The sequence below is a fragment of the Dermacentor silvarum genome, chromosome 3 (genome assembly GCF_013339745.2).
Source record: "Dermacentor silvarum isolate Dsil-2018 chromosome 3, BIME_Dsil_1.4, whole genome shotgun sequence".
Lineage (NCBI taxonomy): Eukaryota > Metazoa > Arthropoda > Arachnida > Ixodida > Ixodidae > Dermacentor > Dermacentor silvarum.
Window position 1 is genome coordinate 122,858,469 of NC_051156.1, and position 13,405 is coordinate 122,871,873.

The window sequence follows — 13,405 nt, forward strand, 5'->3', positions numbered from 1 at the left end:
TTCGAAGAATATATCCGGCTTCTGGATCGCCGTTTTGCGGGAGAAAAAAGAAAAGTTCTCCTTGTGCTCGACAATGCGTCGTCACATGTTGCACTCGATAACTTGAGCGCAATCGAACTCTTCTTCTTGCCGCCGAACACCACGGCGCTTGCACAGCCCCTCGACCAGGGCATCATTCGCTCAGTTAAGCATTTGTACAAAAAGAACTTGCTGCACAGAATGCTGCTCACAATGGAGTGCGGCAAGACGTACTCCATCGACATGTTAGGTGCAATACACCTCCTAGCCTACTCGTGGCAGCAGCTGGAGTCCGCCACAGTGGAGAACTGCTTCGCTCGAGCAAAGTTCGGTGTGCGCGTGAGCACTGGCGAAAACGAAGAGACTGCCGACGACTGTGATCGCCTGCTCACAGAGGTGTTGGAGCGTCAAGGTAGTACCGAGCCTCTGCAGTTTGAATCCTTTCATGACCTAGACAGTGACGTGGCAACATCTCCTGACCTAACAGACAGCGAGATTGTTGCCGCTGCTGTGCCTTGTGAAGTTGAAGACGACGAGAACGACGATGACGATGGTGACGACATCGAAGCGGATCCGGATCCAGGTCCGTCTCTGACGGCAGTTGCTGACGCCGTGGCTGTGATGAGGGCATTTGCCGAGAAAAAAGGTCTCATGCCGAGGTTGGCCCGCGGTCTCTCGGAATTCGAGGATGCTGTTGTCGCTGCAAGGCCTCCGTGGCGGCAACTGACACTTACCGACTTTTGGTCAATTGCTTCTGAATAAAGCAAGCTGTGTACTGTGAGCATTACTCATTACTTTTTCTTCAGTTTTGAACGGTAAGTCGTGGCTAAATCGTGGTTTTCGGTTAAGGCATATAACCGGTTAGCACATATTTTTCCCACGTCCCCGTCAACTACATATTAACGCGGTTTTACTGTATATGTATATATACATATATATGTTAGTATGCCATTGTGGTGTATTCTGACAAATGCCTCATTGGCAATACAGTCGAGTCCTCCTACAAGGAATGCCGCTACAACGAAATTTCCGTCACAACGAAACTTTCCCGATTCCCCGTCAGCTGCCCATAGAAAGTAATACAAAAAAAGTCCCTTCATAACGAAGGCGTTTTATTCGGTATTTCCGCTTCAATGAACTTTTCGAGAATGAAACTGGGACTGAATTGAAATTGTAACTGCCGAGTACTCAAATTAGAAGGCCCTACCAAAGCTGTGATGATCGTACGTCCGCTTGAACGAGGTTTTCGCAAACGAAATCAAGTTCAAAGTACCGATTTAAGCCACTGTAATCCATAGCCACACGTGGTCATCACGCACCTGTGCGAGACTACAGGGGATCACCGCAATCACTGCCGTTTTCTGTGCTCTGTGTCCGGCTACGCCAACGAATAAGCGTAAATTTCTCTCTCTCGAGGAAAAGGCACATATGATCGCCGAGGCACATATGATCGCCGAGGCACAAAGTGGAAGGAAAGAATCTCACAGTTTTGCCCGAAAGGCGAAACATCGATTGCGATAGCAGATTAGTAGACAGCTATACTAACTACGGATAGTAGTTTTATTACCCATATAACCTTATTAACATTGGCTAACTAAATTACCGAGCACGGTGTCATGTACGCACAGGTAAACATGAACACATCTCGCTCGATGACCGCGGAAGCTCGGTGTCAAGATGCTGGAGAGTGAGAAGACGCGGAAATAGCGGCGAGCGAATTGATCTCCGTGCTGTCTCTCACTTCACCGCGAACTAAACGTCGAAAGCACAGTGCACACGACTACTGGCACTAGTTGCACTTTGCCCACATCGCAGATCGCTTTGAAGATGAGGCCCGCGCGGGTGCTCACTTTGTGCACGTCGCAGATTGCTTTTAAGATAGCACCGGAGCGGCTGCGCCGCAGCCGCTGTTGTCAACAAGATGCTAACCTCTCGTCGTCTGGCGAAAATGACAAACCGCTAGACACACAGACTCCAGCGACTGCTTTGAAAGTAATGGATCCTTTTCACCTCATCATAAGTTATCAGAACCCACGGCAATGTCATTGTTATGGCTCTTTTAACGGACTGTGAGATTCGCGTAACACCTTTGCTTACCATGGAGCGTAAGAAATCTGGGCTGACCGACTTCTGAAAATAAAACTTCCGGTAAGTGCAAGCTTGCAGACTTTGCCATAAATATGCAGTGAAATTGGGATAATTCAAACCGCTTCATTGCGGCGGTGCATATGCCATAAAATGAGTTTCGCGATCGGCTGGGCACGCGCGTTGGCTTAGGCGTCGGCCGCAGTGTACAAAAAATGCTGTAACAGCGACGCGAAATGCGTTCTCTCGTAAAGTTGACACTTTATCGACTGCCTTCGGTACGTCTCAACCTTTGCCCCCACGTCATCGCGAAGATTTCCCAGACGATTGTTTCGGTTTCGTTCGCGGCTTTGCCGTTTGGCTTACATGTATACATACCAATTACGCATCAACGAAGTTCTGCCACAACTAAATTTTTCGCGTGTCCCGTGAATTTCGTTGTAGCGGGGCTCGACTGTAGTTATTGACATCATGTGACCACTGCTACTCATTTTTCTGATGTAACCGGATTCTTGCTTGACAGTCATAACTGTGCTGTACTCAGCGTGCCTTTCGTACACGTTATGTTGAATGATTATGTAATAATTATTTGTCGAGTCCTTGGCAAATTGAGGCATTACATTGCAATATAACATCGACAGCTGCCTCTTAGAAAAAGGAACGAGAAACAAATTTTGTGTCAGTAATCTTTTAAGGAGATACTAAAGAGAAAAATAAGCTACGCTTGCACATCACCAGAAAAGATACAGAGACAAAACACTGATGGCAACACTGCCTTGAAGGTTTTGCGGTTTTGAAGGTGGTCTACTAAAAGCAGGTTAAGACTAAACTTGGAAAGTTTTGAGAAGTTTCACTGAACCACAATAGCCCAAATATTAGAGAATACTTTGAAATCTGTGGGCATACTCATTCATGTATTGGTGCTAAGGTTTCGGCACAAAATTGAAAAAAAGAGTAGAAGATTGGCCTTTTTGTTCTCTTCCAGTAAAATGAACTTCAATTGCCGAAAATAGTTTTCAAGAATAGTTTACCAGCCTAAACTCTTGCCACCCTTTAGTGTCCCTTTAAAAGAAGAAATGAGGATTAAAAAGACTAACCAACCCCTCCCCTACCGGTAAATAAGGAGAAGTGAAGCTTGTCGTGGGTGCACCTAAACTAACCATGATGCGACGGCTGCAACGGAGAGAACGACGTCACTGACGGTATGCCCGCAGTCTGCCGTTATCGCTTGCTTTCAATGTCTCGTGGTTGCTCAGCGCCGTGGTTAGCAGCATTCGCCTGCCATTGCCGCATGTGATTCTTTGAAATTAAATTGCTTCAAAATTAAATCTGTCTGTTATGGCAAGACAATTAATCTCTCGTACTGTTGTAAGCAATGGTTCATACCTCCGTCAACGCGGCCTCCCCATTACGACGACAGAAGAGAAGTGAAATTCTATGCTGGAATGATTAGCGGCAATGCAGCCAGCTGTGAAAGCAGATGACAACGAACGCAGGAGCAGTGGCACGAGCGCATGCCGAGCACGAGCACAAACCGCGGGGCGCCAATGAGCCAGCTGCGGAAGAAAACGACGCTCGAGCCAATGCTGATGATGATGGTTTTTTGCGTGCATGGACGCCACCGTAATCTGTGCCTTAAAACAAGCTTCGCTTGAAATGTTTATGTGATTATCTTTTCATGTCTACCATTCTGCAACATGTTGACTCAGCACCACTGTTTTGCATGTTCTATAAACTTTACGTGTTTCATGTGTTTTGCGTACCAATTTGGGAGGTTTGTCAAGAGCATACAGTTCTTTCATGCTCAAGCGGGCCTTTCAATGTTCCTGTTTTAGTGTAGAACACACTGTATTCGACTCCTTCCATGTCATATTAAGATCTGTCACGTTGCCGCTATTTTTCGTTTCTTACTACAGCTGAATACTTTATTGCTGGCATAATCTTCTTTTTCTACTTATAGTTCTATCACCTGTTTGATTCGTTATGATTTCCGCGACTTTTCTCTCCCACTACTGAATTTATGCATCAACCGTGTCAAGCCTTGTCCACCTTGTCTTCATTGTGAGGCTACCTGTTATCCCTCGACATGACCAGCATGCTCCACAAGCACAGTAGCATGGCATGGCTTAATTGGTAGTGCCACGGCCGCTGGATAAAAAAAAGGCGCTTCCTGCCGCGTCAGGCGGGCTGCAATGGGAGTTTTAGCATCTCCACTTTGCATTCCTTTTAGCTACCGTAATAACCGGATTATAGGTCGAGTGGGAATATAGGTTGACCCCCTAAGTTTAGGTGGAAAAAAGGAAAGAAGGAAAAAAAAGAAAACAACTAAAAACGTATTTATTTTCGAAACGGCACCGCTCACCCACCATCAGAGCTATAGTCCCATTTTGTTGGAGGAGACTACAGAAGCACTGTCCTCAGAACACAATTGTTTGTCGCTGGCCGCTTCGAGTCCAGAGCTTCTCGCGAGAGCTCCACAGCTTTGCAGCAAATTGTATGCATGGTCTCTGGCAGCAATCGCACGAAGTCCGCGAGTGTGTCCTCAAGCTGCGGGTGAACCGCCCTACGCCTATGAAATGCAATTTGAGTGGGTTGCACTTCAGCAGCTTTCCTTTCTGCACTCTCCAATACCGCACACTTTCTTCCGAAACGCAAAACTGGCGGTGAGCGGCCAACAAATCTAGTGCATGACTTCAGCAAGATTGTGATAGGTTGCCAGACGACGACTCACATTCAGCTAAAGACCGCTGTATAAGACGAGGGGCGACTTTCTTGGTATTTTCATGAAAAAAATCCCGACTTATATTCTGGTTTATACGGTAACATACACAGGCTTTCCTCAGCTTACTTATTCCTTCTGACTGCTTGATGCTTTTCTTCAAAGAGTTGCCTGATGTCCACTGATGCATGTCCTATGCCAAAGCATGCTCCCTGCACATGACTGCACGCCTCCACCCATGGCAAATTATTCTGGTGAGAGTAAGTTAGGGCTAAGGTTTTCGGTGCCAGGAAAGTGAAAACACTTGTATTAAACTCATGGAAGGCATGATTAATTCATTCAAAAGTAGCATGAAGCCACAAAGGAAATGTGCACACTTTCTTCAGAAAGAAAGCTTCGTAGTTTTAAAAACATTCATTCTGGTGCTTGGATTGAATGCTGCGCCCTCGCCTTTCCATGGCAGCTGCTCTGCCAACTGTGCTAACCAGTCATGAATTTGTTTTCACCCTCCTGGTTAGTTCAGCTGGTTGAGTGATTACCCTGGAAAAGTGGTGGTGGCAGGTTCGATCTGTGGCCCAGCATGATCATTTATTAATTGCAAAGCCTTTCTTCTGAGAAAATATAATTTTTATTTGTAGCTTAATGCTACTATGAGTGGGTGAAAATTACTTCCTTTCACGAAAGTTTCCTCCACCTTGTAGATTTCTGCAGAATTTTTTTTTCATGCTTTTTAAAACTTGTGCTTTTCTGTTGTTGCTCTCTTTGTAAAAAAAAAATAGTGTGGCACCGTGAAACTCGCCTGGACAGGATTCTGGCGAGTTGGAAGTTGGCCGATCCCTTACTTGGCCTGGAGCTGTGAAGGCGCAGCAGCCACATGCATGTCACCTGTGTGACTGACAGCAGAGTTGATGGTGAGCTCCTGGTTTCCTTTTCTCATGTGGGCACTACACCCAGAACTGAACTGAGCTATTGTCTGCATGGTGTCACTTGGGAGCGGCAACCTTGATATTTTTTTTTTTATTGATGTGAAAGCATCAAATGGCCCACTGAGCGAAAAAGCCGGTGTCTGTAGCATCGAAGCGGCGCCTAAATTTCCATTGACTGCGATACATGTCATGTGCGCGCCTCGACGGAGCAAAACGAGCGACAGGGAGCACCTGCTGGCGCCCCAGTTGTTGCGTGAGGGCATCGCTGTGTCACAATGTCAACCTCGCTTTCGGTCTTGGAGTCCTGTGTTATTCGCACGTTCCTTGTCTGCGCAAGCTCTATCCTGCATTCTAACTTTGCCTCGGTAATTACTATAAAGAACATAATAAAAAACAGAATAATTTCGAAAGCAAAAACGTTGGCGGTAGTGAGTTTCAAACCTACGACCCCACGCTCAGAAGCCAAGTGTCTTATCCACTGGGCTAAACTAGCACCTCCTAGATAGCAGGCCTGTGCACTGTGCTTCATGAAATCATGCTACTTGGATCAAACTGTCCATTGCTAAGCCTGGCGTGCAGAAAGCGGCGACACCAAAATCATTGCGACTTACACGGGAGCATCCCCGTTAGATTCTATGGCAGTTGGAAAAGGTAGCATGACATCACAGATCGAAGTGCACCGGCCTTGTGCTACCTATGAGGCATTGGCCAAGCATCTAAACGGACTCGCTTACCCACGAGAGTTCATAACACGAAGGACCGCTTAGCAGCGTTAAATTGGACATTAATGCTTTTGCATTCACAACCCGTAGGAAGTGCTTAGGTGTCCTCGGATTTTTTTGTGTACTCTCAATTCTGTAATCCCTCTTGGACGGTTACAAGGTGGGAGACATCAGTGCACAATATTCTGCACAGTGAAAAAAAAGGGGGAGGGGGGGGATTTAGTTTTGGTCGCTTTCACAACAAATCACACATCTGACTGCTTGATGCTTTTCTTCAAAGAGTTGCCTGATGTCCACTGATGCATGTCCTATGCCAAAGCATGCTCCCTGCACATGACCATTAGGAAAAACCTCCAGATTTCAGGGAATTTGTCAGTTTTCAACCCAGTTGCTTTGAATCGTAGAAGTTGGTACGTATAGTGGTTATGTCAAAGCTAGTGGTAAGCCCGAAGGAAGCAAGGCTTTCAACTGAACTTTCGTTATCCGCAAACAGTGCTGAACCTTGCAAGTTTTGTAAGTGTGAGCGTGGCTGGGTGGTTGGAATTTAGCATGGAACACCTGATGCAGTCAAATCTGTTAGTACATCCCACCTGATTTACAGCTTACAGGTAGTACTTTCTGGAAGTTGTGGGCTGGCGTAGTAACTTGATGAGCTACAAACTACAAAAAGAAAGGTGACTGTTTTGGGTCAGTCGCTCGCCGCTTGATTTCTCAGCTCCGTGAGTGGTGTCGCAAAGCTGCTGAACCAATTGACAGTGCTGGAGCAGGATGTCAGTATGCGCTGACACTTATTCTGCATTGATTATGACAGAGCAAGCAGATGTGAATGGCACTATCATGAGACATGGGTGCTTCAATGGGCAAGTCGCGGTTGCCGGTGTGGACATAGGTTGCTGAAAGTCACTCCTTGGTAGCCAGTAACAGTTGATTGCACGACCCCTGTCATTCACTGGTGTGAATGTCACTGGAGAGAGACTGGACACAAGCCCAAACAGAGCCATCACTTGCTTCAGAAGTGCGACAATGCTTGCCAGAGAAGCCCCTACGATCTCACAAATCTTAACTTAATAGAAACGACACTGCTAGGACACACTGCCACATACATTTTTATGTGAAATACAGTCAACATCCGATTTTTCGGACTCCCTAGCGGCCGCGAGAACGCCCAAAAAATCGTGCAGTCCGAAAAAACGCCTGCGTGCCTTTTACTGCCCCCAAGGGCTCAAATGGCCACAGGCACGTCCAAAATAGCTCTAAAGGCCTGCCAGTACACTTATTAGGCGTATCAGTACTCGTACTGTGATAGGAGACGGCGGGTGCACGCATGTATTATTAGGGAATACATACTGTGTCCCGCGACAATTTCCCCTTCCCACTCTTGGTATGCTTCACCGCAATACTTTGCATATGCCTCACCGCGTAACACTGCTGTATTGAGGTGATATACAAAGACGGAGTCGGCGTCATTGCTAACCGCGGAAAATTGCTTCAATGAAAAAAAAAACTCCACTGAATAGCAAGAAACTTGGTAGCGAACGTCAAAGTAGCTAAGCCTAGTGTTGCCACGGTGGTTGCTACGGCTGCCAGTGGATTTGTGTGTGAGAGCGCCAGTTCGAGGCGGCGAGATAATCAAAATGATGGCGGTGGGTATGGCTTGCATTAACCCCTAATTGTTTTATTGTTTTGACAATTTCTATGCAGAAACTGCTTATTTTTTTACAATTTGATATTGAAAATTTTCCTTCTAAAAACGAAGTTTTCGACATTAAAAAAAATTCAAGCACATACTAAGTCAGATTAGCATAATTAAGATTATTATTGCTCATGATAAAGGAGGCCAGCTACCTGCTGGTAATCAACAATAAAAAACCAAGCAAGAGCACACTTCGGAAAGTTTTATCAAGTCAAGTCATCAGGCGATGTTAAATTTAACACCTTACCGGGGACGCCCATAAACTGGAACTGATGAGGATTCGTGGGGATGTCATTTATGTCGATGCGCCGCCAATGACGCGCACCTACAATAGTGTCTTCTGAGCAGTCTTCTTCATCTGACGAAGGGCTAATTTCGAAGTCATCACTGTCGCTTTCACTTCCAGAAACGCAGTAAACTTTGGTGTCTGAGTCATTATCGTCCGAAGAGCTGGACGACAGCAAAAGGTGCGCGACGACGGATCAGCAACACATGCGGTTGCGTCCACTGGACGCCATATTTTGAGACACGAGTTGTCCCCCAAAGAAATGTAAAACGGGGGTTGAAAAAAAATTACCTGCGCAGTTCTGCCATCTGTGAAGCGACACGCCAACTAGCCCGCAGACGAGCGTGTCTCGTTCAAAACGCTCAAAGAGATACCTCGAGTGGATGAGTGTAACGGTTTTGGGACAGTTCAGCAAAGACATGCTGTGCTCGTCAGAAATGGTTAAGGGGTTAATGCTGTTTTGGACCTGCAGTCATCGCAAGAAGTCCGGAAAATCTGACAGCAAAGTTTTTTTGCGCCTGAAATTTCAGACATTTTAACACAGTGATTCTATGGGGCACGTGCCGCGAAGCCGCACGTACCCATAGAATAATTATCGGGCATGTCTGAAAAATCGGGCGTCCTGAAAATTTGTCGTTGACTGGGTGGCAGTGTCCGATGAAATGACTGCCAGAAGCTCGTGTCACCATACCATTAATTCCTTTTTTTAAATTTATTATTATTATAATTTTTTGTGCCGACATTGAGGGAAATCGTTGTCAGTTTATTTTAAGCTCGCTACACAACAAAGAATGATCTCCAATGGCCCCTGTGCTGTATTAGCTGTACTTGCCCCATACCTGTCATGTGTGCTTCTTGCTGTCGTCCAATGTTTTTTTTTGCGCTAGGTAATGATGGCTCAAGTGTCTCACAAGTATAATAGTGTCGCCTTGCATACTGATGGGGAAGAATTAACATTGCTAAGAGCATGAGTTAACGATCAAGCTTTTTTATTGGGTGAGCTTCGGCTCAGAAAAACAAAACGCTCAACACAATGATAGTGGCGAGCACAGTTGTCAGTCGCTGTGCATGCAATCTGTCGGTTGGGCATCTCATACACACTTGTCCTGCGCTGAGCGACAAATCAATAACAGTGTCTGCCCAATGAAAAACGATTCCAGTCAAAAAGCAAAACAATGTACGTTGATATCACCATCACTCACTCTTGTGCCCTACTGCCCTTCACTGCATTTCATTCCTTAGCGCCCATTGTGTTAGTCTAATACACCATTGATTATTTGTTGAATTGATCGCAATCTCTCTTCCTTGTCCCAGTCTCAACTAGAATACCATATTTATTCGAATGTAATGCAAACTTTTTTCAGGAATCCTTAGCCTCGAAGTCACCCCTGTCTTGTATCAGAGGCTGATAAATTGAGTCATTGTAATATAGACATAGCAGTGTCACATTTTTAGCATTCCAGATTTTAAACGGCAGCTCAAATTGTATTAGTATCAACTAATAAACCTTGGCAGGTGAGGTAGAACTGTATTTGTGTTCGTATAACCCACACCGAAAATCTGAAAGTTTGAACAGTAAAGGTGTAAATTTGTAACAGTAAAGTTACGAATTATATGCGAATATTGCCTTGAGGTGCAACTTCAAGGCAGCTGGAATTTTGTCTTATGGGTGCTTCTGATTATTCAGCATTGCAGGTAGTCCACAGTGAGTCTGAATAATTTCTTATTTGTCATCTACTCTATATGGCCGAAGGCTACCCTAGCGTGCATTGATGAATTTTTTTTTTTTTTTTCGTGTCCCCCAAGTGCACCTTTACCTTATAATCTTGAGCACCTTATAATTGAATAAATATGGTAACTCCTTTTCATTATCTAAACTAGAATATCACCTACCTACATTTGATCTGTAATCTATCCTGTGTTTCTATTGATTATGCTGCACCAATAATTTTCTTTTTCGTCACTTCTTATGGACTAGTAATTAGCTTCCTTTCAGGCTTTTTCTTTTTTGTTAGACCTCATGTTGTGGCCCTTTAAGTTAGTACTAGTGGAGCACAGTGATTGAATATTCCTCTATTCCATTTTGGAGAAGACTTATTTATTGACGCTGGTTTTTGGCATTAGAAATGCACGGATGATTTGGTGTTGTCGCACATGTTTCAGAATGAACAGCTGCTTTTCATGGATAGCTTTGCTATGTATGTACGTGTTCGAAAATTCAAGCACAGCAGCACATAGCATGACTTGGTGCCTGGGTGTTTAGGAATGGTTACATGTGCAATCGCTGTCAAAGGTGCAGCGAAGGCAAACATGGAATAATTCTACAATGACCTGCATTTTCCTTTTTTTTTTACCTAAGAAAATATGCAGATGTAACACACACATTCGAATCTCTGGGAAGCGAAGCTTTAGTCAAGCAGATGATACTGGTTTAACACTGACACTGGTGCTGTACGCAGGAACAGCATCAGCGCTTACACATTCTTGAGGATTGGCCTAGAATGGGCCCACACCCAGTGGCACATAACTAATGGGTACGTGAAAGAATACACCTGAATATAATGTGCCATTTCATAAATAGGCCGGTTTGCTTTAACGATACCTATGAACCAACAATATATGTACAGGTCTTATTTAGAAATAAACATAGGTGCGCTTACTGGCACTACTTTGTCAGTTAGCATTCAGGAGCTCTATGAGCACGTTTGCTGGTTACTGCCATTCGGTGCGCATATAGCCTTCATATCCACAAACATATCTACCAAGATTCTGACCAACCCAGCTGCAACAGCAACCACACTGAGCTCGGGAGGGTAGGCAAGGACAGCTTCACTTTGAAAGATTTTGGGCTTACCACTGCTTTATGTTTGCTTAAGTTACACATCAAGTTCACACATTATGGTTTTGATCGTTCATTATAACACTTGGCGCTGTATATATACTTGTTACTTGCTTGGTTTGTTGAGAAAAAAGTGCAAAGTTGCTTTCTTCAGTGCCCCTTGCAGTGGGTGATGTTCAAAATCTGTCAGCACTGATGTTACGTGGTCACGTGCAACGTTTGCAGTGTGGAAAGCTTGATGTTCAATACTTGGCTTCTGTAGTCACCGAAGGGTGCAATGTAGACATCAAAAATGGTGCAGACAACGGCAAATTTGTATGTTTTATTCGACAAACTAGGCAACAGAGTCAAGTGTTACATTGAATGATCAGCATCATAAAATGTGATCTCGCTGTGAATTTTGAGCAAGAACAAAGCACTTTGTACATAAGCCAGAAAATGTTAGATTGCACTTCTAGAAATATTTTAACGTTTGTTTTATGCCAAGAGGTGATGTAATTGCTTAGAAAATCACCTCAAAGGGGCTGTGGAGTTCTGCAGTCAGAAGTGCAAGTGACAAATTAAATCTATTACGTGGATGTACTGACAGCCTCAGAGGTCAGGCTGAGTGTATCAGATGCTGCTAGTCGGTGGCGTGCCCAGATAAGGTGCCACATGTCTAGAAACGCTTTCACCAAGACAAGGGTGAGCCAGATAGTGGACTTCAATGCACTGCGCTGTAGGAAAATCTAGTAAAACTGAATACAACGTAACTAGCTTTTTATCAGTGGTTCACTAGAATTTATCAATTGTAAATTATATATATATAACTCACAGGAGGTCTTACTGCATTGTTATAGTGGCAGCACCAACTCTGGCCTACATTTTCACTATTTCTTCGCATACAAAAGCTGTGTCCTTGATCAGAGTGGTGCTTTAGGCACTTGTAGCACTATACTCTGTCACTTTAGCTTGACCTTATGTTTTCCTTGAATTCCATTCTTAAAGTGCTACACAGGCACACATACATAGATGTGAGAAATGTTTATTGCCCTTCTGTACGCCATCTCGGCGACTGCACATGATGCAGTGAAAGCTATGGGTCGTGTCAGCCAACCAGAAGAGAGAACTAGAAGAGGGGCTCCAGCATTGTTGTCCATCGCCTTCTGTGCGAAGCCAATTCAAGGGAAGCTTCACAGAAAAATCAGTGTTACACAATGAGTGAGCCCACTCTCGTCTCTAAGCGTGCAGCTGGTTCCTGTTGTAGCCAGGAGGGAAGAGCGAGACGGCCAGACGAGGAGTCGCATCACTACTACATGTTTAATAGTCTCTCAGGCCTGATCCACCTGAAGATGAAGAAGGTCACGTGCTGCCAGATCATCCCCGACGGGTGGTCACAGGGAACTATATTGCCGCGCTTTCACTAGATGGCAGCATCTACAACATGACCCCAAATCTCCCCTATAGAGCAAGTGAAGTTCACTGCAGCAGGCGGCTTCACGCACCTCCCACTTATGGTATGCATGTGGGAAGTGTCTTGGCAACACGAACGAGCGTCTGCAGTACCTTCACTGATAAAGGCACTTTCTGCGTTAGTGTTAGCAGGGGGATACCAAACTAGCTGAGTCCTGTTCCTGTGTACAGCACCAATGTCGGTGTTAACCCAGTAGGACCGAGGCTCATCTGCTGGAGCTCGTACTGTCGCTTTGGGCTTGAGGTCTGTCAACCATACGTCGTCTCCGTAGAAAAGCTCCAGCAGGTCGCACTCTTTCTGACATCTTCTGAGGTCTTTCCTTTGACGTTTCCGGTGTTGTTCTTTGAAGTTCCGAGGGCTTTCTTGATCCGCCAGTTGGGGTGTCAGCTTGGTGGAACTAGGAGGAAGCTTGGTTCTTAGTTGATGACCCATCAGTAGTTCCACAGGGCTGTACCCATTCTTCAAAGGAGTCAACCTGTAATCAAGAAGTGTCCAGTAAGGGTCTTTCGTCTTTGTCATGGTAGTCTTGATGATTTTTACTGCAGCATCAGCGAGTCCATTACTCTGAGGATGGTGAGGGCTAGATGGTCGAAGCCGAAGTCTTGAGCAAAGAGTGATGAAAAGTGTAGGCCATTGTCGAAAACCATTTCAGGAATTCTGTGGC

The 13,405-nt window shown here is 45.1% G+C and overlaps 1 protein-coding gene across 2 annotated transcripts in view; it reads left to right on the forward strand.

Moving 5' to 3' along the window:
* LOC119445754 (uncharacterized oxidoreductase TM_0325-like) overlaps positions 1-13,405 on the forward strand; it is a 246,251-nt gene that overhangs the window by 138,709 nt on the left and 94,137 nt on the right. Inside the window, exon 2 of one of the 2 annotated variants that reach the window (XM_049663602.1) lies at positions 5,630-5,733. In XM_049663602.1, the coding sequence (XP_049519559.1) occupies positions 5,697-5,733 (37 nt within the window). In that variant the 5' untranslated portion in view covers positions 5,630-5,696. Of the gene's footprint in view, positions 1-5,601; positions 5,734-13,405 lie in introns of both variants that reach the window. The other variant, XM_049663601.1, reaches the window with a different exon arrangement.